The 24,143-nt window shown below is 40.7% G+C and overlaps 1 protein-coding gene across 1 annotated transcript in view; it reads left to right on the top strand.

Annotated features, from left to right (window-relative positions):
* Positions 1-22,336, top strand: part of BCLAF3 (BCLAF1 and THRAP3 family member 3) — a gene marked incomplete at its 5' end in the record, with an annotated part of 41,599 nt that extends 19,263 nt beyond the window's left edge. The window contains 4 exons of the mRNA XM_080718463.1: positions 1-143; positions 9,576-9,690; positions 13,315-13,470; positions 22,213-22,336. The exon at positions 1-143 is cut by the window's left edge and continues 22 nt beyond it. Coding sequence (XP_080574589.1) covers positions 1-143; positions 9,576-9,690; positions 13,315-13,470; positions 22,213-22,242 — 444 coding nt within the window. The 3' untranslated portion in view covers positions 22,243-22,336. The remainder of the gene's footprint in view (positions 144-9,575; positions 9,691-13,314; positions 13,471-22,212) is intronic.
* Between the last annotated feature and the right edge of the window lie 1,807 nt (positions 22,337-24,143).

Below are 24,143 nucleotides of genomic sequence, written 5' to 3'. Positions count from 1 at the left end.
GGTTTGTCTTCTGTCAAAATTCCTCAGACTCTGGTCAAAATAATAGATGCAAATGACCTCCGACATGACATTGAAAGAAGGAGAAAAGAACGGTTACAGGATGAAGATGAGCACAGTTTTCACATAGCTAGTGCCGCGGAGAGGTAATCAGTAGATGCAAAACATCCTGTTATCAGGGAGCGTTTGGTTTCGGCATTCTTCCAATTTTTCGTGTGATGATAATTTCCGTCTTAGTGTAGGGATTTGATTCATTTTCTATATTCAAGTGAAATCTCTTAAAATGTTTCAAACTTATTCATGATCATCGTACCGTGCTTGATTTAAACAGCAAAAATTATGGGGCAGGTGAATCTTTGAGGCCTTCATAATTCTCGAACGGAGGGTAACAGTTTTTTGAGTGTTAGCAGGGGCCAGCAAGTGTATGGAGCTGATGAAAGCCAAGATATTCAGCCCTTAGCTTCTGGGGTGGCCTGGGTAGTACAACGTTTCCTGAGTCAGTACAGTTCTCTCATAGGACTCTTCCTGGGTGTCTGCCCGTGAAACAGGCAGGTGTGGTAGAAAAAGGCCGAGGAGAACTAAATATGAATCTCACCCTCTGCCCATTCGTAAGCTGCTTGATCTCAGACAAATTTGGTGATGCTCTAGAGACTTTGCATATATAAAATAATGATAGAACCAACTTACTGTGTGGGACAGCTATACATATTAATAACTGACACATTTTTTTTGCGGGTCTGGGGATGGAACCCAGAGGCATTTGACCTCTGAGCCACACCCCCTGCCCAATTTTTTATTTTGAAACCGGGTCTCACTGAGTTGCAGAGGGCCTCACTCAGTAGCTGAAGCTGTCTGCAAACCGCCATCCTCCCGTCTCAGCCTCCTGAATGCTGGGATTCCGAGCGCCCACCGCCACCCCTGGCTTATAACTGACACATTTGAAGAACTGAAGCCATGCATGGTAAATATATCACCAGTAGAACCTGTTTTTTCCAACCTCATGTCTCCGTTTAGGGGCTTCAAGTAGTCTAGATTGGCCCCAGAGGAGCTCCGGTTCTGAGAACTAGTGGAACTTGTGCAACTCTAGGACCCATATGATTATAAAGCATAATTGAATAGGACAAAATTTCTAGTTTACCCAAGAGTCCTCACACTGTTTGGATCCTCCCAGAAAGTAGAAATATATGAGCAGAGAGGGTCAATCCTAATCATTTTTTATAATCCTTAGCATGAAATTACTAAAATATTTGAGTAGACTTTTAAGTCTGTGCCCAAGTAGGTCTTAGTCAAAAATACACAGAGTTTGTTTAAAACTAGATTTGGTTCTGATAATAACTCTTGTTTAGTTAAAAGATATGGAAGCGGAGCCAGGTATGGTGGTGCATGCCTATAATCCCACTAATTGGGAGGCGGAGACGGGAGGATCTCAGGTTCAAGGCCAGCCTGAGCAACTTAGCAAGACTCTGTTTCAAAATAAAAAAAAAAAATAACAAGGGCTGGTGGGCCGGACATGATGGCATATGCCTGTAATCCTAGTATTTGAGAGGCCAAACCAGGAGAATTGCAGATTTGAGGCCAGCTTCAGCAACTTAATGAGGCCTTATTTCAAAATAAAACAAATCAATACAAAAAAGGCTGGAGTATATAGCTCAGATATAGAATGTCCCTGGGTTCAATCCCTAGTATCCCCCAAAAACCAAAACAAAAAAAGACAGTTTAACTGTGTTGTGGCATATGAAATAATTTTAAAAGAAAGTAGTAAAAATCTTGTCCCTTGCTTGGTGGAAGTTACCAGTCTCCTAATGTGATATGGTTACTCTATGACATAACTACTCTCTTTTAAGGACACATGCTCTCTGTCTTATTTTTCTTGGCTCAGCAAGTATAAGAAACCTAGTATACCAAGAGAGAGGATTTTCCAGATGAATTCAAGATGGTCATTATTTTGCTTTAGGATACATCTTTACCCTTTGAGACGGTTAGAGCTTCATCAATGGAGTTGGATCTGAGTTTGAAGCCTGTTAGCCTCTTAGCTATGCAACTGACTTTGTACAAGTTACACAGTCTCTGTCTCCGCATCTGTTAAATAGGGATACGAATTGTATTTATTTCATCTTAACCACCATAGTGGTGGTGAAGATTAAGTAAAGCGATGAGTGGAAGGTACACTAGCTGTTTAGTGTTTGATATATTAATTAACATAAGCTTTGAGGACAGTGTTGTACAATGCAAAGACATCTTTCTCCAAGGTGTCTTTGGCTGGGCCTGTTGGATTCTTTTATTTGTATTAGATAATTGGTGTGACATATGGAGCCATGAGGGTTTTTAAAGTTGTGGTATTACTATAAGATTTACCCTTTGAGAGTAAGCTACTCAGTAGTTTTTAGCATACTCATAGAGTTGTGTAACCATCATTACTGTTTTAATTCCGTAACAGCTCATCACCCAGAACAAAGCACTGTGCTAGCTAGCTGTCACTCCCCATCACTCCTGTCCCTGCCCCAGGAAACCACAGTTCTACTATCTCTCGCTTTGCCCCTATTCTTGACATTTTGTATAAAATCAGTCGTATAATATATGGGTATTTTGACTGATTCTTTCATGTAGGATAATGTTTTCAACATTCATTTAATGGTATAGCATAAGGATTCCTTTCATGGCTGAATAACATCCTATTTTATGGATATGCCATGTTGTTTATACATCCTTCAGTTGATGGACATTTGGGTTGTTTTCACTTCTGGGCTATTGTGAATAATGCTGCTATAAACATCTGTGTGCAAGTTTTTGTGTGGACATTTGTTTTAGTTACTCTTTAGCATATACCTAAAAGTAGGATTGATGAATTAAGTAGCAAGTCTATGTTGAACATTTTGTGAAACTGCCAGACACTTTTCCAAAGTGAACGTGTCATTTTACATTCCGCCAGCAATGCGTGAGGGGTCTGGTTTCTCCACATCCTTACCAACACTTGTTATTGTTTGTCATATGTAAAAACGATATAGAAAGCCGGGCACATGCTTGTAATCCCAGCATTTGGGAGGCTGAGACAGGAGGATGGCGGTTCTCAGCCAGCCTCAGCTACTTAGTGAGGGAGGCCCTCTGCAACTCAATGAGACCCTGTTTCAAAATGCAGAATAAAGCCGAGCGTGGTGGCGCACGCTTGTAATCCCTGTGCCTGGGAGGCAGAGACAGGAGGATCGTGCAGGTTTGAAGCCAGCCTCGCTGGCTTAAGAGACCCTGTTTCAAAAAAAAAAAATAGTTCTGGGAGTGTAGCCCGGAGGTAGAAGGGCTTCCAGGAACCCCAGTACCACCACAATGCAGAAAGAAAAATAGAGCTGGAAGTGTAGCATGGAGGTAGAATGCCCCTGGGTTCCATCCCCAGTGCTGCAAAAAAAATGATATAGAAACGTTTATCTGTCGCTTTGTCCTAGTTCAGTTTCCTTATTAAAATAAGAAAAACTTTTTATTTGATCCTACCTTAGAATTTCAGTTTGTCAATCAAACTGTGTTTTTACATAAGCCTTTTAAATCAAAGCAATGTATAGATTCCATGGAAATTTAGAAGAAATGAAACATAAAATCACAAATGATAGGGTGGAATGATTTCCCACCTTTGTGATTTTCCTTAAAAAGTTGAGACTGAGACAGGATTGCAGGTTAGTGACACCCTGTTTCAAAATAAAAAGTAAAAATAGGACTGGGGATGTAGCTCAGATGTATATAATGTCCTGGGTATAATTCCCAGTACTATACGCACACAAAAAGTTGTATGCACGCACCTGTAATCTCAGTACTTGGGAGGGTGAGACACAAGGATTACAGGTTCAAGGATAGCCTCAGCAATTTAGCAAGACCCTATTTCAGAATAAAAAGGGCTGGAAGTGTAGGTCAGTGGGAGAGCACCCCTGGGTTCAATCCGCAGGGCCACACACACACACACACACACACACACACACACACACACACAATTACATGCAAGTCTGTCTTATATTTATTCACCATTATACCCCATCACCTTGAACTCAATTGGCATTTGTTGAATGAATGAGACTTTACAAAGAAGCAAAGCCCAGCATGGTGGCGCACGCTTGCACTCCCAGCTTTCGGGAGGCAGAGACCGGAGGATCGCGGTTGCGGACAGCCGCGGCTACTTAAGTAGTGAGGCCCTCCGCAACTCAGTGGGAACCGGTTTCAAATAATAAAAACACTAAAAGCTCAGAGGTAGAATGTCCCTGGGTTCAATCCCCAGTACTACATTAATTATTAAATAAATAAACAAACAAACAAACAAACAAATAAATAAATAAGCAGACAGGACTGAAAATATGTAAACGATAACGCATTTCTGCCGAATCGCTCTTCCCTGAGGCTTTAGGACCCTTTCCCAGCAAGCCCAGTTCTTAGAGTTGTCACTTCGCCCTCTATCTGCTCACCTGACCTAGTTCTTACCTGACATATCCATAGCCTCCTCTGACACACCATTTCTCTCCCTTCTAAGCAGCGTTACTAGGCTCCCTGAAATGGTATTCAGAGGGAATACCTAGTTGCGGGCTGCACGTGATGAAGTAGCGGTGCGCACGCTCGCCGTCCCCGCGCGGGGGCGGAGACAGGACGATCGCGCAGGCTCCGAGCCGGCCGAGGAGACCCTGTTTCCAAAATGTAAAGATAGGTCTGGCAGCGTGGCTCGGAGGTAGAAGGGTTCCTCAGTACCACCAAAAAAGTAATATCAGTGGGCTTTAAGAGGATATCAAACTGCCAGGACTCCGTTTCTTGCTAGGTAGTTCGTGGGGAATATTCAGTTTCTTTCTTGCTATTGTAACAATCTGTAATAGGTACCAGTCTAGGATGAGCTCTGTATAGAGACTTCAGTCATAGTCAACAAATACTTATTTGTTAATTTTACTATTTCAAGCAATGGAAATATGGTGAAAAACTATACACAAAGCCCCTGCCTTCTTGGCACTTGAAGAGAGAGAGAGAGAGAGAGAGAGAGAGAGAGAGAGAGAGAGAGTGTGTGTGTGTGTGTGTGTGTGTGTGTGTGTGTGTGTGTGTGATACTAGCGACTGAACCCAGGGACATTCCTCTCCCAGCTATCCCCCAGCCCCTTTTTTTTATGTTTTAGTTTGGGGTTTGAGTGCACTGTAGTCAGGCATGGTGACGCCGTTGAGAGCGACGTGGTAGAGACGCTGCACGCGCTCAGCGAGCTCCTCTGTCCTCCCGCTCAGTACCCTCCCCGGGCATGGCGCTGACGTTTGTGTGTGGACATCGTGCCCATTGACCTCCAAGATATATCCCCAGCCCTATTTTATTTTCTTATTTTGAAAACAGAGTCTCAATAAGTTGATGAAAGTCTCGCTGAGTTGCTAAGGCTGTCCTCGAACCTGTGATCCTCCTGTCTCAGCCTCCCAAGTACTGGGATTACAGGCATGAGCCACCATGTCCAAACTTGTATATCGATTTTGAAACAGGGTCTCACTAAGTTGCCGGAGTCCTCACTGAATTGCTAAGGCTGTCCTCGAACTTGCAGTCCTCCTGTCTGAGCCTCCCACGTACTGGGATTAGAGACACGTGCTAGTGCACTGGGCTGGACCTTGGAATTTAATGGTAGGGTAGGAAAATCAATACCTATCAGTGGAGTTATAGAGGAAAATAAGGCAAGAGAGGACATTCCTTAGAAAAGAATGACATGTGTGATAAGATTTTTAAAAATTTAGCAGGGACGCGATTTAAGTGAGGGAGTTAGCAGAGGGGATAATACTATAAAACAGGAGCAAATGCAGAGCTTTTGAGGCAGGAACACGGTTGCTCTTGTTTCCGTATTCAAGTGGGCTGCGGGGTTGCGGCATCAACAAATGTAGAGTTAGTGAATGAGGACCAATCACAGAGGGCTGAAGTTCACGAAGGCTGTAGGTTTACTCTGCATGAAGTTAGACAACATCTAGGGCTCTAGCCAGAGGACAGCCGTATCTCACTTAACCTTATTTTCTGTAGTACTGGAGATTCAACTCAGGGGCACTCTACCTGTGAGCTACACCCCGGCCCTGTTTTATTCTTGTTTTGAAGCAGGGTGTCCATCTATTCTTATTTGAATTTCCAAAGGAGCACTGCTTTCTGGGTAGAGGATGGTCTTCAAGTACTAGAGAAAGTAAATTTTCTTCTGAGGTTAAAAGAAAAAGATTAGAGGTATGAAGTCTTCATGATAGGGTGGTTCGGTTGTATGGTTTGGTGGCGTGGACCCGTCAAGGAACCAGGCTCCTTAGATTTGCTCTTCCCTTGGGAGGCTGAGACAGGAGGATTGCAGATGTGAGGCCAGCCTCAGCAACTTAGCAATACCCTCTACAAGTTAGTGAGACCCTGTTTTAAAAATAAATAAATAAATAAATAAATAAAATAGGCTAGGGGTATAGCTCAGAAGCAGAATGCCCTTGGGTTCAACCCCCAGTACTTCCTACACACACACACACACACACACACACACACACACACACACACTCGCTTTTCCCACATCCTTTGCACACGGTGTGTGTCTTCTGGCCCAAGATGGGTATTTGTGCTCTAGCCATTATATCTTTATTCTAGCTTTTCTTCAAAGATTTCCTTCAATTTACACATGGTGCCGCATCTAATTGCAGGGAGGCTAGGAGGTAGAACCTTTGATTTTGGTGCTCATTTGCCTGGTCCAGAATCAGACATAGAAATGATTTTTGTTGTGATAAAATATATACATCATAAATTTTAGTGTTTAAAATTTTTATATATATGGTACTGGGGATTGAACCCAGGGGAATCCTACCGTGGAGCTACACTCCCAACCCTGTTTTATATTTGCTTTGGAAGCAGGGCCTCGCAGAGCTGTGGGGGCCTCACTGGGTTTCTGGGGCTGGCCGAGCTTCCCAGCGGCCATTTTGCAGGTGTTCAGCTTCCTGACATTAAACATGTCCACCACGTTGTACAGCCGTGTCATGATCCCTTTCCAGAAACTTCTCATCTTCACCAACAGAAACTCGGTCTCATCTAAGCAATAGCTCCCCTCTCTCCCAGTCTTCAACCTCATGACCCTTTTCTTTCTAGCCCATAAATCTGCCTTTTCTAGAGCCCTCATATTATCATATGCTAGACTACCTCCGACAGCCATGCGATTTGTCCTGTTGCGTGTGGCTTCTTGGGATCACGTTTCCAAGATTCATCTATGTTGTGTCACGTGTCAGAACTTCATCTTTTAAATGTCATTTCTTTCTAAGGCCAGAATAGCCCTGTTGCACAGATACGCTGCCTTTTGTGGATGGCTATGAACGTCCGTGTTGTCTTCACCTTCTGGATGTCTTAAGTAGTACTATTATGAACACCGGTGTCATCTTTTTATTACAGTCATTCTAGTGAGCAGAATGTCCTCCCTCCTTGTGGTTTTGATTTGCATTTTCCTCATGACTAATGATGTTGAGCCAATTTTTATATGCTTTTTGGCCATTTGTATGTCTTTTCTGGAGAAGTTTCTTTCAAATTCTTTACCCATTATAAATCTGGTTATTGTCAAGGTGTAAGAGTCCTTTATATATTCTAGAAACTCCAGGCTGGGAGTACCCCTTATGGGAAATGCTTGGGACCGGAATTGGTTCAGATGTGGGATTGATTGGATTTGGGAATATTTGCATAAATATATAGTTAAATACGTTGGAGATCGGACCCAACTCTAATCATGAAATTCTTTTATGTTTCATATACACCTTATACATACAGCCTGAAGGTAATTTTATATTTTAGTGTGTCTGTGTTTTGACTGTGACCTGTCCCCGAAGGCAGGTTGACATTTTCTCTTTGTGGTGTCATGTTGGTGCTCAAACACTTTCAGATTTGGGAGCATTTCTGATTTCAGATTTTCTGATTAGAGATGTTCAACCTATTCTCCTTTGTCTAATACAGGCCTTGCAAAGACAAGTTTAAAAACCCACTCTTTTGTGTATAGAAGTAGCTTATGTGCTAATGGCAATCATTTGTAAAAATATAATAATGTATAAAATAACAGACATTCCTATTTCGCCAGTTCGAGATGACCACTGTTAATATTTAGTATATTTCCTGTCATTTTTTCGAGGCATATATGTATATACTTTAAATAATCGAAGCTGGGCGTGGTGGCGCACGCTTGTAATCCCAGCATCTGGGAGGCTAAGACAGGAGGATCGCGGTTCATGGCCAGCCTCAGCTACTACTTAGTGAGGCCCTTTGCCACTCAGCAAGACCCTGTTTCCAAATAAAGAATAAAAAATAGGGCTGGTGGTGTAGCTCGGAGGTAGAATGCCCCTAGGTTCCAACCCCAGTACTGAAAAAAAAAAAAGACCAAAGAATTAAAGTTATCCTCAATTATAGCTTTCCACCTTACTGTTTTGACTTACTGTCTCATTATGAGTACTTTGACAGGACTTGAGAGTTTTAACATTTCAAAAGACCTTGAGTGTCCGTTTCATGTCAGATTCTGGAGTCAGACCTAAGGCCACAAAATAGCTCTCCCCAATGCCCCCTCTGAAGGAATGAGAGCTTTTCCCATGGAGAGATGGGCGTTAACACCGCGAATGCTGTATGTGCACACAGCAGGAGGTATCTGAGCTACCTCAGAGGAATATAGGAACGCCTTCCTTGGAAGAGGTACACATGGAACTACAAGTCGTGGTTAATCTAAGTGGGAGGACATGTCACTGAGGAGCTGCAGGTGCAGAGGCGGAGAAGCAGGAGAGAGCAGTGTGCTGGGAACCACACTCAGTTTAAGATGTCTGAGATCGGAGCAAGGCAGGCGGCAGTAGAGCAAGAGCCAGAGCAGGAAGGGCCTTGGAGGTCCTGAGGAGTGTGCATTTCGTCCCCATGCCAGTGGGGCATGTGTAGGAAGGCGCGAAGTCGGGCTGTAGTGAGCTGTTGGTTTTACTGTGGAGTAAGGGCTGCAGAAGACAAGGAAGGGCCTCTGGAGCATTGTGGGAAGATGTGAGATGTGACAAGAAAGAGGAGTCCCTCAGGACTCTGGATACGAGGCTTCCTAGAGCAGAGGATAAGCCTAAGGAAGGACCTCCTCCCAGATAGGGCTGCCTGAGCAAAGCCCTTGGTGGCCTCAGGACCTCTCAGTGTCAGGACAAGGGAGCTGTCCTCAGCTGCTGTGGCCAGCAGTGTCAGAGCCCGCAGCTGTGCCAGAGAGGTGATCGTGAGCCACTCAAGCCTCCCCTCTGGCGAATGGCTGGCTCTTGAGCCCTGATGCTTGGTGCCAAGAGGAGTCTTTGAGCAGGGGCGCCAGCACTACCACACGCGCTAGAGCAGGGACAGCTTCCCTCAGGAAGCACTTTGCATCCAGGTTACCGCCTCTAGGAAGCCCGTCCTTGTTGTCCCCACTGCTAACTTCCAACCTAGCTAAACAATGTTTGTTGGAAAATGAGGGGTTTAGCCCTAATAACTGTCATTTCTAATTTTAGTACCGATAGATCATTGATGTTTTGCTTTTGTACTATTTTGACTGTCTCTAAAGGGGCTTTTTAAATGTCTTTTTGATTTGTTGGATAAAGGCAAACTCATAATTCTCTCTTTCTCTTTATTAGGAATGACCAGCATTCCAGTTTCCCCACAGTGAAGAGTGTGCACGCTGATGGATCCCCAAAACCTTCACATTTCACAAAATCAAATTCTAGGAAGTTTATTCAGCAACCTAACATAGTAAGATTGGAGTTTTAGAATTTTCATTTTTCTTTCTTTCCTTTTTTTTTTTTTTTGGTGGTACTGGGGTTCCTGGAAACCCTTCTACCTCCGGGCTGTACTCCCAGACCTGTTTTTTTAATATTTTTTATTTGGAAACAGGGTCTCCTAAGCCAGCACGGGGCTGGCTTCGAACCTACGCGATCCTCCTGTCTCCGCCTCCCAAGCGCGGGGATTACAAGCGTGCGCCACCACGCCTGGCAGAATTTTCATTTTTTTACGTTCTCCTTAAGCATCTTTTTAAAAAAATGTTTATAACTGTTAAGTATGTGTTACAAGATTTTATTGGGATTTACAATGATTACAGAAGAAATAATCTTCTCTAGCCAGGCATGGTGGCGCACGCCTGTAATCCCAGTACTTGGGAGCTGGCGACAAGAGTGCTGGTTCGAGACAGCCTCAGTAAGATGCTCATCAACCTAGTGAGACCTTGTTTCAAAAATAAAACCTAAATAGGGCCGGGCGTGGTGGCGCACGCTTGTAATCCCAGCATTCGGGAGGCTGAGACCGGAGGATCGCGGTTCGCGGACAGCCTCAGCTACTTAGTGACGCCCTCTGCAACTCAGTGAGACCTGGTTTCAAAATAGGGCAGCAGGTGTAGCTCGGAGGTCAAATGCCCCTGGGTTCTATCCCCAGACCCGCAAAAAAACAAAAACAAAAACAAAACCCCCCCAAAAACCCCAAATAGGGCTGGGTGTATATCTTGGAGGTAGAATGTCCCTGGGTCCAATCCCAGTACCACACACACATATACACAAATAGGTCTGGAGGTGTACCCCAGTGGTAGAAGGCCCCTAGTTTCTATCCCAAGTACTACCGCCAAAAGATCTATTATTTAGTAGGATTATATTAGATTTATTATAGTACTAACTTTCTGAAGTTTTTTTGAACAACCTTATAGAGATGTAATTTATATACTGTAAAATTCACCCATTTTCGGTGTATAATTTATCAATTTTTAGAAACTTTACCGGGATATATAATCATTACCATAATCTACTTTTAGAATATTTTCATTACACAATGAGATTCCTCATTATAAGAGTTTAGTTATTCCCTGTTCCTACCTCAGCCAACCACTAATTTACTTTCTGTGTTTATTTATTTACTTACTTGCCTACTTACTTATTGTGGTGTTAGGTATTGAACCCAGGGGCCTCTACCTCTAAGCTACACTCCTCAGCCTAACTATATTCTTTATTTTGAAATAGCTTCTCACTGAGTTGCTGAGGGTGACCATCAATCTGCCATCCTTCTGCCTCAGCCTACCAAGTACTGGGTTTATAGGCACATATCACCAAGCCTGGCTGCAGCAGCCCGCCCTGCCCTGCCCTGCCCCTCCTTTCCCTGCCCCTCCCCTCCCCCCCCCCTCTCTCATTCATACTGGGGATTGAACCAAGGAACATTCTATCTCTGAGCTACACCCCCTAGTTCTTTTGTTTTATTTCGTTTTTTAATAGAGTCTTGCCAGGCTGCCAAAGCTGTCCTAGAACCTGCAGTCTTCCTGTCTCAGCCTCCCAAGTAATAGGATTAATGGCACATGCCACCGCACCTGACATCCCCAACCTTTTTTTTTTTTTTGTATGTGTGTGTGGTCTGGGGATGGAACCCAGGGGCATTTTGCATCCAAGCTACACCCCCTGCCCTATTTGCTATTCTTTATTTTGAAATAGGATCTTACTATGCTGGGATTACAAGCATGCACCACCCCGCCTGGCCCATTTTTACTTTAAAACAGGGTCTTGCTAAATTGCTAAGAGTCTTGCTAAATTCCTGAGGCTCTGCTTGAATCTGTGATCCTTTTTTCTCAACCTCCCAAGTACTGGGACTACAGGTGTGCATCAACCAGACCCTGCATCCTTAACCCTTTTTTTCTAGGTGTGATGCTGGGGATTTAACTCAGAGATATTCTACCACCAAGTTGCACCCCCAGCTCTATTTTTTAGAAATTTGAAGCAGGGTCTTGCTAAGTTGCTGATATTGGCCTTGAACCTGTTATCCTCTTGTCTCAGTATCCCAAACATTGGGATCATAGGTGTGTACCACCATGCCTCCCCTTTTTTATTTTAAGACAAAATATTAAGTCTTGATAAATTGTCCAGGCTGGCCTCAAACTTGTATTCCTCCTGCCTCAGAATTCAGAGTAACATAGGCATGTACCACCATGCCCAGTTGCTTTGGGTTTTTAACACTATATATTTAAACATGTGTCTTTAAAATGATGGAAATGTTTTTAAAATCAGCCTTAAAGTATATTAACCTATGCTAATACTTTTTCATGCAGGATTATAATGTGCAGAGAAAAGATATTAATCAGAAATCATTTGGAGTTGAAGTGAACCATCAAAACATAATAGGATCTAAACGACATTTTAAGGTACTCAGTTTTGTTTTCCATCTAGTTCTGGATTTTTCTTATGCTTTGAACATAATGTTCTAAGTATTAGTAAGTTAAAAAGCTTTTCTTTTCTGCCAGGCATGGGGGCGCACACTTAACAATCCCAATTCTTGGGAGCCTGAGACAGGAGGGTTGCACTCTTGTGACCAGCCTCAGCTTCCTCGTGAGGCCCTCCACAACTTAGTGAGGCCTATTTCAAAATAAGGAGTAAAAAACAGGGCTCAGGGTGTAGCTTGGAGGTAGAATGCCCCTGGGTTCAATCCCCAGTACTGGAAAATAAAGCTTTTTTATGGCATTTCTTCAAATAGTATCTATAAACTAGAGTTTCTGGCATATATGGTTAGTATTTCTAGTTAACTATAATCAGTTTAATGATGACCTCTTCCTCAGGACTTGATTTTCAAATTTCGTTTTACCAGAGAACCTTTTTTCTATTACTGCTTGGAACTACAAATGCATAAGTCCGATGCGGGTGGAGTTACCATGTGTGTGCAGGCAAGGGGCATTCTAACTCTGAGCTACACCCTTGGACCCATTTTATTTTTTAATTTTGAAACAGGATCTCACTAAGTTGCTGAGGCTGGCCACAAACCTACGATCCTCCAGTCTTATTATAGGCATGATGCCCCTATGCCCAGCTGATTCTGAGATATTGATACTTATTATTTGCCTCTTATGTCACAATGAATCAAAAGGATGATTTTAGCTTATTAGAGGTTTGAAAAATGTGTATTTGTAGCATGAGGAAGTTAAAACATCATTTTAACTTTTTTTTCAGTACTGGAGATGGAACCAAGGGGTGCCCTGCAACTGAGGAACACCTATATTTTTTATTTTGAGATAGGATGTCACTAAGGTTCTGAACATGGCCTCAAACCTGTGCCTTCCACCACAGCTTCCCAAGTAGCTGGGATTACAGGCATGTGCCACCATACCCAGCCACTTCAAATTCTTTTAGCTAACAGTTTTTAAAATTGTTTTTATGTAAAACAGAGTTTTTAAACATTAGTATGTAAAATAAACTAGGTTAGTTTGAGGGAAATGTACGTTGTTGCTATCATTGAATCCTTCTTTTTTACTACCTGTAATGCCTGGAATCAAGGGCAACTCTAGTTTTATACCTGTTATACTAATGAAATAGGTTTGAAAAGTGTACTTTTACCGTCTAATTCTTTTTTCCCTTACAGAGCAACTTTAGAGGCGGCAGACGCCAGCCCCAGCATAAGTCTGACCTGCTGCAGAAGAGCTTGTACATTCAGGCTAAATATCAGCGTTTACGGTTTGCTGGCCCAAGAGGATTTATCACTAATAAATTCAGAGACAAAGTCCTGAAGAAAAAAAAGGTTAGTAGGATGATGATCATTTAAAAATATTAAGTGACTTTTAAACTCCTAACTCATCAATGTTCATTAGATAAATAGGGTTTTTCCATTAGTTTTTATTTAAGTAACCTAGACTTTTAAAATGTTATTATATAATAGTTGAATAGAGTTGTAAGACTATTTCACCTTAGAATGCTTTTCAGCAATTATACTTTAAATATTTTGAATATGCTAACTGTTTGAACTTTTTACTTTAGAATTTCTGTTACATAATTAATCTTTGAAATGGAAATTTAGGTAAAGACTTTTAACTGATATATTTCAGTCTTATGCAAAGTAAATTATCTGAGTGCCAAAAAATTTTGAAGTGACTCTATACAAATGGTAACTTCCAAATATACTAACTCATGTTGTTTCCCTATTCATATAATTTTTAATTACGGTAAAATATGTATAACAGAATTTGCCAGTTTAACCACTTTTAAATATACAGTAATTCAGTGCCATTAATTTTATTCACAGTGCTATGCAGTCATTATCGCTACATGATCTTTTTAAATTTTATTTTTAATTGGCAAATAAAAATTATGTCTATATTTATAGTGTGCAGTGTGATGTTTATACACACGTGGCAAAATGGCAAAATGAAGCTATTTAGCACATGAAATACTTTACATACTTTTTGTGGTGAGAACACTTAAAATCTACTCTCAGCAACTTATAAGTACAATGTATTAACTATAGTCACCATTATGTGCCTCTTAAGCTTATTACTTATAACTGAAATTTTTTGTCCATTGACCATCATCGCTGTAATCTCCCACCATCATCCCCCAGTCCCTGGTAATTATCAATCTGCTCTCTACTTTTCTGAGTTCAACTATTTTAGATTCCATATATGAACGCGATTATATGGTATTTGTCTTTCTGTGCTTGGCTTATTTCACCTAACATAATGTCCTCAGGGTTCATCCACATTATAGTAAATGACAGGATTTCCTTCTTTTTAAATGCTACGTATTATTTCATTTTGTAAATATACTGTATTTTCTTCATCCATTAATTTATCTAATGATGCCAACTCCCAAGCACTGGGACCGCAGACATGCCACCACGCCCAGCTTCAACCTGCAGCTTATCTACTCTTCTTGGATCTGCCCCATCATTCTTTTCTGTGCCTCAGTTTGCCCATTTCCTGCTGACTACTATCTTTTTTCGGACTACATTGCCCACCAGCCTGCTTCCCAACAAATAAAAATCAGACCTCAGGCCTTCAACGTGGGACAGAGGCAACGTGTCCTGGGAGGCGCTCCAGCCGCAGTGTGTCTTCAGTCTTTCCACCTCGGCTTTTGCTCATTTGCCGTGTCACAGTTGTTAAGGGTCCAGTGCGGATCACAGCGCTGCCTTTGTGTTGTCTTTCACCGCATCTTGCATGCTTTGCAAGTGGCCCCAACACACTGGATTCTAAAACTCTTCCCATGCCCAGTGCTCTTTTTATAGACCTACACGTCTGGGTCCTACCACATTTTTTTGGTATTTTAGCTACTTTGACCTGAGCTTTTCCAATCTGCTGCTTCTGAGACGTCCTCACATGGGTACCCTGAAATCACCTCAAAGACAGACATGTAGGGCAGCATGCTGCAGCATAGGTGACCCTTGAAAATATGCTAAGTGATAGAAGCCAGGCACAAAAGGCCGCTTATGACACGATTCCATTTCTACTACATGTATTAGGATAAGCAAATCCATCCAGACAGAAAGTAGAATAGTGATTGCCTGGGATTGGGGGTGTTTGTGTAAAAGCGGAGGTGGCACAAGGGCTTATTGCTAATGAATGTGAGGTTTCTTTGTAGAGTAAGAAATATATTCTAAAACTAATTGTGGTGATTGATATTTGCACAGCTCTGAGAATATACCAAAAAGGCACTGAACTGTACACTTTAAGTAGGTGAACTTAAAAGCTACTAAAAATATTGCCAAACTTGCTCTCCTCCCCAGACCACGTACTTCCCCTCAAGGTCCACAGCTCTTTAGCTGGCCAGGCGACCTAGCAGCTTGTCCTACCAATCAGTCACCTTTGTCCTTGTTGCATTCCTAACATTCAAAGTCTTAACTTCTGTCACGTACTCACACCTTCGTTCAGTTCACGTGTTGTACTGGCTGCATATCGTTCCACTGTATGGATGGATTATTTTTTCACTGCTTTTCAAATCTTTTCCCTCACATACTCTAAAATTTTGTAAAATTATCTACCTTCTTGTACACTTTTAGGGTATCTGTCATTTTCACAAATTATAAAGGCTATAATTTCCGACATGTCAATGCTATCTATCAATTTATTTATTTGGTTTTTGCTGGGAATCGACTACCTCCAAGCTACATTTCTACCCCTTAATCTTTTTTATTTTGAAACAAAATCCTGCTAGGTTACTAAAGTTTTTACTGTTACTGAGACAGGCCTCCAACCTGCTATCCTCCTGTTTCAGCCTTGCAGGTACTGGGATTACAGGCGCTCACCACCATGCCTGGATCTGACAGTCTTCAATAAAACTCTTACCTCATTCTTTGTTTTTTTTGTTTTTGTTTTGTTTTTTGGTGGTACTGGGGTTCCTGGAAGCCCTTCTACCTCCGGGCTACACTCCCAGACCTATTTTTACATTTTTTTTTAATTTGGAAACAGGGTCTCCTAAGCCAGCGCATGTGGCTGGCTTCAAACCTGCGCGATCCTCCTGTCTCTGCCTCCCAAGTGTGGGGATGACAAGCGTGCGCCACCACGCCCGGCGTTACCTCATTCTTTGAAATCCCTTCAGTGGAACCTGCATACCACAGAAATTTCATAACTAGCATCACCCATTTAAAAATACACAAATAAGCTCTTTTAACACTAATACATTTTACATTATTATTTTTTGCCTTAAATTTCGGTTTGATTCTGTTTCTCCAATAGAATTTATTTAAAAGGTATTTTATTGATAAAATCTAATTTGGTGCATAATATTATTAGATTTCTGTGACTATTAGATCTTAAATATTTCTTATGGAATGAGTTAATATTATAGTTAATCAAAATACCATAGATCTATGACAGTTTAAGTATTGATTCAACAAAAGAAGTTTTAATAGAAATGCATTTCTTTTTTCAATTAGTTCATGTATTCATAGATAAATATTATTTTATAGCTAGTAAACTATTAAAGTATTTGAGTATTCTAATTCTATTTTTTCTTTTTATAGATAATAAGTGCTGAGAAACCTTGTTTATATGGTTATATAGATGGGAATGAAAGGACTCCTATAATAGCAGTGCCACTCGGTTCTTTGGACTCACTCTGAATTATAGGCCAAAAAAAAAGCACTTAGTGATTTATCGGCAAAAAGTATTTTGAGTGTTCTATCACCGACAGGTTAATTTTGTCCTTCCATTTTTGTTAAACACAAAGATTTGGAAAGCACCTGAGTTGCAGAACCAAAGTATACTAGTTGTTAGGGTTGGTGCACTTTCTTGATATCACTACCAGTATTTCAAAGTGCCCTTTTGGGGGTTCTCCAGGTAATACAAAATAATATATTCATGATGGGAAGAAGGTGTATCTTTCTTCTTTTTTAAAATTTTTTATTTTTGGTGGTACTGGTGTTCCTGGAAACCCTTCTACCTCCGGGCTACACTCCCAGACCTATTTTTTAATTTTTTTTATTTGGAAACAGGGTCTTTTAAGCCAGCACAGCTGGCTTCGAATCTGCAAGATCCTCCTGTCTCTGCCTCCCAAGCGGGGGATTACAAGCGTGCGCCACCACGCCCAGCAGAAGGTGTATCTTTCTTGTTAAAGTAAAAGATCAGGAACCAGCCTTAACTGGCTATGCAGGCAGGATAATTTTAGAAGGATCTCACTGGGGATTTGAAGATCTGGAAGTTCCCTCCAATGACGCGTACCCACATACTCCTTGGAATGTCTTTGTGTACTCCTAAAGATCTGTGCGCCCCCGTTTACTAATCCTTGGCCTCCATTGATGATTTGAGGGTAGCTGACAGGTTTTTCATGCATACCACTTGAGCACATTCACATTTTGGTGCCTTGTCACATTGCCCGTTTTACTCATGTAGACTCTCACCTGCAGTACACGAAAGGGTCTATTTACCTACATGCTCACCAGCACGACACATCACCAGTCTTTATTATCACCTGTCGATCTACTAGTCAAAAATAATCCTTATTTTCCATCCTTTAAATATTAATGATGTGAGCATCTTTGTTATTTGTACACTGGCCGTTTGTTTTCTCTCGTTATTCTTATTTCTGTATTTTGCCTGTGGTTCAGTGGGGGGATAGGGGTTTTCCTTGTTGATTTGTAAGAGCTCGTGATCTACCAAAGATATTAACCTGTCATATTATTTTCCTCGTGTTTATTCTATGTTTGTCAGCTCTTTAAGCCGGCTGTTATACCATAGAACTTTTAGATTGTCATGAATCTCTCAAGTTTGTCCGATACGGCTTCTAAATGTCTTATCATGCTTACTGTATTTCATTTAAATGGTTTTAGGGTCAATTTTAATGTATAAATATGTAATCCATTTTGAAATTATTTTGTGATAAAATAGGAAGTCAAGATCTAATGGTTTCCTAATGGATAGTCAGTTTTCTGACACTATTTATTGAATAATTTGTCTTTTCCCTGCTGATTTGAAGCATCACCTTTACTACATTTTATTTGGGAGGGAGGGCACTGGGGATTGAAGGCAGGGACTTTCTACCTGTGAGCTACACCCCCAGCCCTATTTTATTTTGAAACAGGGTATTACTGATTTATAGAGGGCCTCACTAAGTTGCTGAGGCAGACTTCAAACCTGTGATTCCTCTTGTCTCAGCTTCCCAAGTACTAGGATTACAAGCATGTGCTACCATGGCTGGCTTTTACTACAGCATAGATTCTCACATACCCTGAGCCTGTTTTGGAATCTCTGGAGCTGTCTTGTTTCTTTGCCTCCTGCAACTTGTTTATTCATTCTCTTTGTTATTAACACAGTTATTGTCTGGAACACAGATTATATCATATCCCTCTTACACAACCTCTTCCTATGTGTCCAGTTGCCTATAGAAAAAGAGACCAAACTTGTTAGCCAGTGGCCCTCTGCTTTTTGGAGTATAACATGTTTTTATGTAGTTTTATGTATTTGTACCTTTGTTCATACTGTTCTGTTTGTTAGAAATAGTATCCTGATCCCCATTGTATGTATGTATGTATGTATGTATGTATGTATGTATGTATGTATTGTAGTGCTGGGGATGGAACCCAGGGGCCTTCTACCTCTGAATTACACCCCAGCCCTATTTTTTATTCTTTATTTTGAAACAGGGTCTCCCTGAGTTGCAGAGGGCCTCACTAAGTAGCTGAGGCTGGCCACACACCTATGATCCTCTTGTCTCAGACTCCCAAGTCCTGGGATTACAAGCGAGCACCACTACACCCAGCTCCCCATTCTTTTTCTTAAATCAAATCCTACTTTCCTTTATTTTCAGGTGAACAGTTTTTATTACTGAAGTTTGGAAAACAAATCCTAAAATAGAAGCTAATCTACTTTTAAGGCCCACTGTAAAGCCTTACCAAAGATCCATATTAATTAACTAGTTTATTTATTGTGGTACTGGGGATTGAACCCAAACCTAGAGTTATTCTACTTTGAGGTATACCTCTGACCCTTTTAAAATTTGTGTTACAACAGGGTCTTACTTGGTCTCACTAAGTTGCCAAGGCTGGTCTCAAACCTGTGATCTTTCTGTCTCAGCCTCCCAAGTACTGGGAATACAAGTGTGCATCACAGTGCCTGGCTCAAAGGCCACTCTTTAGCTCTCGTTTCATTTGCTTTCTAAGTATTACTGTTTACTCTTGTATTTCCCCAAGTAGATCATCAGCTTCTTGAGAGTAGAGGGAGCCTCATTAGTCTTTAATCTTCCTTTATTGACTTCTCTGTGGCCAGTCTTTGAAAAATGCTATTGAGCCGGGCGTGGTGGTGCACGCTTTTAATCCCGCGCTTGGGAGGCGGAGACAGGAGGATCGCGCTGGTTCGGAGCCAGCCTTGCTGGTTTAAGAGACCCTGTTTCCATATAAAAAAGTATAAAAATAGGTCAGAGAGTGTAGCCCGGAGGTAGAAGGACTTCCAGGATCCCCAGTACCACCAAAAAAAAAAAAAAAATGCTGTTGAATGGTTGAATGGAATGGAATTCTTCCTTCCCCTCTCTCCCTCCCTCTCTCTCTCTCTCTCTCTCTCTCTCTCTCTCTCTCTCTCTCTCTCTCTCTCTCTCTCTCCCAACCCCTCTCTCTCTCATACAACATATGCTCCAAAAACTAGTGAACAAAAACCATTGTGTCAGGGGTTCCTAGGTTTGGTGGCTCACCAAGACTCAGAGGACTCAGCCGGATTCTAGGCTCCCATAAGGAAAACAGATGTTCAGTAAATCCATATTGTTCACACAGTTTCAGCACACACCAGTTAATGGTAGGAACGTTCCTGAAACCTAAGTTCCTTGATGCTAGCCAAGAGCCAACCCTATAAGCAGGCCTTTCTGAGGACAACATTTGGGTCTGCTATTTTGATACTTTTCCATACAACTCTATTTTGGAAGAGCTTGATTTCACAAATGGTAAATGCCTAAAGGGAGAAGATCAATATGGTGGGAATGGTCAGGGGATGTAAGTATTTCATTGATACTCCCTTCATTGAGGAAGTAGGTCATAAGCTGAGGCATGAGAAGAGCTGATATAGAAAAGGCTAGAGGCCAAGATCCATGCTTGGCAGTAGGCTGTGGGGTTAGGGAGAAATGGAAGTGTACAAATTAGAGAGGGCTTCTAAACATAGGTTTATTTAGAACTTGATATGGTTACGGTAGGACATCTGAGACTGAGAAGGAGAAAATGGTACTTTAGCATGGTCACTTGGTTAGGAGTGGTTAGCAGGGTCCTACAGAAGAGAAATAAGGTATAGGAAAACCAACAAGAGACCATTTGCAGTGACCCAGGTGTCAAGTGAGGAAAACCAGAAGCTCATATATGTAGTTCAGCATTCTGTCTAAGGTAGGCTTCCACATTACTTAGAAGGGTAGGGGATAAATTCAAGAGATATTATGGAAGGAGCTATGTTAAGGATGAATGTAGTTCAAGATAATTGCACATTTTATGAACAAGATATTTCAGTTGGATTTTTCTTTAGAATTATTGTAGTTAAAGCTGGGCATGGTGGCGCACGGTTGTAATCCCAGTACTTGGGAGGCTGAGACAAGAGGATCATAGGTTCACGGCCAGCCTCAAGTACATAGTGAGGCCCTCTGCAACTTAGTGAGACCTTGTTTCAGAATAAAGAACAAAATATAGGACTGGGGGTGTAGCTCAGAGGTAGAATGCCCCTGGGTTTCATCCTCAGTACCACCAGAAAGAAAATTATTGTAGTTAGAATTTTTTGGAAGCTATTAATAGGTAAAAGATTTCAGATTTTTTATTTGAATATTAGTTTATATGATTTTATTCCATGTAATAATCAAGTAAGAATACAATGAAATCTACCTCTATTTGAAGGAATGATATCGACAAAAATATGCATGTAATTTTGAACATTTAATTAACCAAAATAGAAGAATAAGAATTTTCTATCAGCGTTGTTTTTGTTTGGAATTAAACATTTCCATACTAATATAAATGCCAAAAAATAAATCAACTTTTAAATTTCTTTCAGTTTTAATAATGTAAGGTCCTAATAAAGGTAAGGATACATGTATTAATAAATATTTATATAATGTCCTTGAAAAACACTTCATTCTACCATTTTTGTTATTAGTTGCATGGTCTTATGTCCAGTTTATGATTGGTAATTTTATTTTATTTTATATTTTGATTTATTTATTTATTTTGGTGGTACTGGAGTTCCCAGAAACCCTTCTACCTCCGGGCTACACTCCCAGACCTATTTTATATATTTTTTAGAAGACAGGGTCTCTTAACCTGCGCGATCCTCCTGTCTCCGCCTCCCAAGTGCGGGGATTACAAGCGTGCGCCACCACGCCCGGCTTATGATTGGTAATTTTAATATGTTGCATAGTATCACAATATAAAATCCACATTCATTACACTTTAATCATAGTCTTACTGTTTTTGTAGATTCTTTTTCCATATTTATCGAAACCTTTTATCTGTTTTGTTGTAGGTAACCATCTGAAAGCAAGAAAGCATTTTCCCCTCTAAAGCCTTTCTCTTCATTTTCTAACCAGACATTAAGAGAGTCCATAGAGTTTTAGAATTAGAAAAACAAGACATGTAGAATTAGAAATGCCAGATGATGGGAAAGATAAAATACTAGTTCAAGGTTGTATTTGTGTTGCATCAGGATGCATACTGTAGAGACTAAGGTTTAAGAGTCTCAAGTTGGAAGTAGAAGGGTTTCCAGGAACCCCAGTACCACCAAAAATAGTCTCAAGTTTATGCCAGGGGTGCCCCCACTGAAACTCCCCCAAATAGCAGAAGGCACTTTTTGTCAAATTACTAATACTGTCATTTGGTTTGGTTTGGTTTTTGTTCTACTGGCTTATCACTTTAATAACTGCTTTAATGTGTTCTCTTGTTACTTTGTGTCTTTGGGGTTCCACATTTGTGGGGATCTCAAAGTGCAAGTAGTACTATATAAATTAAACTTCTAAAAATTGCAGTATGATCTCTAGCTCAGATGTTATAACTGACTCATCTTTTGAAGTCTGCATTTCTCTTGTTTTTTCTTGATAGGAATATAAAAACATTGCTACAGAAACCTAATCTGGAAGTGTTGCAGATGGAAAGGACACCACAGGAGGATATTTGGGAGAATCTTTTTGTCAAGAGTTAGAATTGGCACTAAGGCATTAATACTGTAACTTTCTTGATAAAATAACTTTATTTTTCAGTAGTGGAATGCTGCAACTTTTTTACACTTACCAATTGCTTTTAAATTACAGTATTCAATTTAAATGTTGTTTTGCCTAGTTTTTTTTTTTTGCAAAGTCTCAGTAGAATCACCTGAAGGGCATTATTTGTTGATGCATTTTTCTCTAAGCATGGTTTTATCAAGAGAGCTTAACCAAGTTATATCCAGATGTTTCTATGTTGAAAGCTTTGTTTATGTAATAAAACCATAAGTATATGACTTATAATGTCTGAACATGCAAGAACTTTAAACAGTGGCCTTACAGTAGCAAATTTTATACTGGGTTTTCCTTTTCTGATGACATTTTGGCTTAACTTGAAGTTTTCTTAAGTTTCTGAAGATCAAGGCCTATATAATTCATACATTTCATATTATGATATGGGAAGGGTAGAGAAAAGGTGCTTCAAATTTTCCATCAGGTAGTTGGGAGTGCACTGAACTTTTAGTAATATGCTCTTTCAGTTTTTTTTCCACAACTCCTTGCTCTTTTCCAGTTTCAAAATGCTATTGTGGAAATATGTAAAGATTTTGTAATCTATATTCCATCTTATTTTTCCCTCAGGGCGAGCTTGTGCATATCATATTTTTAAAGGCTTTTAAAAATGTGACAGACAAAATCTCATATTTGAAAACTGTACTTTACTACTACAGCATTACACAGTTTTGCAAGCACATCTTACAGAGTCTTTATTTTCAGTTCCGTTGATATGTACTGCATTACCTACTGTGTATGAGATAGCATTAACGAGACTTTAAGTGAAGCTTTTAAACCTCAGAACCTTATTTCGGTTTTCTATGTTCTGCTTAAGAGTACATATACATTCCCAATTCAATTTTTGTGAAATGTTTATTTGTAATAAAACATTGATGCTCTTTTTGTTTGAAGAAGTCCCTTGCCAATTTGTATGAATATTATTTAAATTTTCTGTGAGAATTAGTCTTGGGTGAGACCTGCGCATTTTTAATGCTGGTCAGCACGTATGAAGAGAGAGCCTTCTGAATCAAGATGTGAAGGTCGGCAAGAACTCAGGTTTTCATAACTGGGGTGAAAAAACTCTTACTACAGATGTTTATATTTTTACGTATGTTGCAAACATGGGGCGGCCTTTCCCTTAAATGAGTCGGTACTAAGAAGGGCGGAAGTACCTGATGTCCTGTCATCTCTCCGGGTCAGGTTTTCCAGAAGTATTTAGGAATCTGGCTGGGTTATAACACTTGTCATCCCAGCATTCGGGAGGCTGAGACCGGAGGATCCTGGTTCGCAGTCAGCCTCAGCTACTTAGTGAGGTCCTCTGCAACTCGTCAAGACTCTGTTTCAAAATAAAGAATAAAAAATAGGGCTGGAGGTATAGCTTGGAGGTAGAATGCCCCTGGGTTCCATCCCCAGTACCAGAAAAAATATTTAGGATTCTGCTTATAGTAAAAAAAAAAAAAGAAGCGCATGCGTACAGCGGTATGGCAATTTTAGATTACTTGTGAATCCTGACTTATTCTTTATTTGGAAACAGGGTCTTGCTAAGTTGCTGAGGGCCTAGCTAAGTTGCTGAGGCTGGCTTTGAACCTGTGATCTTTCTGACTTAGCCTCCCAAGTACTGGGAACACAAATGTGTGCCACCATTCTTAGCAAGTATTTTTTGCAGGGAGGTACTAGGGATTGAACCCAGGGGTATTCTACCTCCAAGCTATGCCCTTAGTTGTTTCTTTAATTTTGTTTTGTTTTGTTTTGAAACAGAGTCTTGTCAAGTTGCAGAGG

This window comes from Muscardinus avellanarius (genome assembly GCF_963383645.1).
Source record: "Muscardinus avellanarius genome assembly, chromosome: X".
Lineage (NCBI taxonomy): Eukaryota > Metazoa > Chordata > Mammalia > Rodentia > Gliridae > Muscardinus > Muscardinus avellanarius.
Note: the sequence above shows the minus strand (reverse complement) of the source record. Positions and strands in the feature narration are given on the sequence as shown.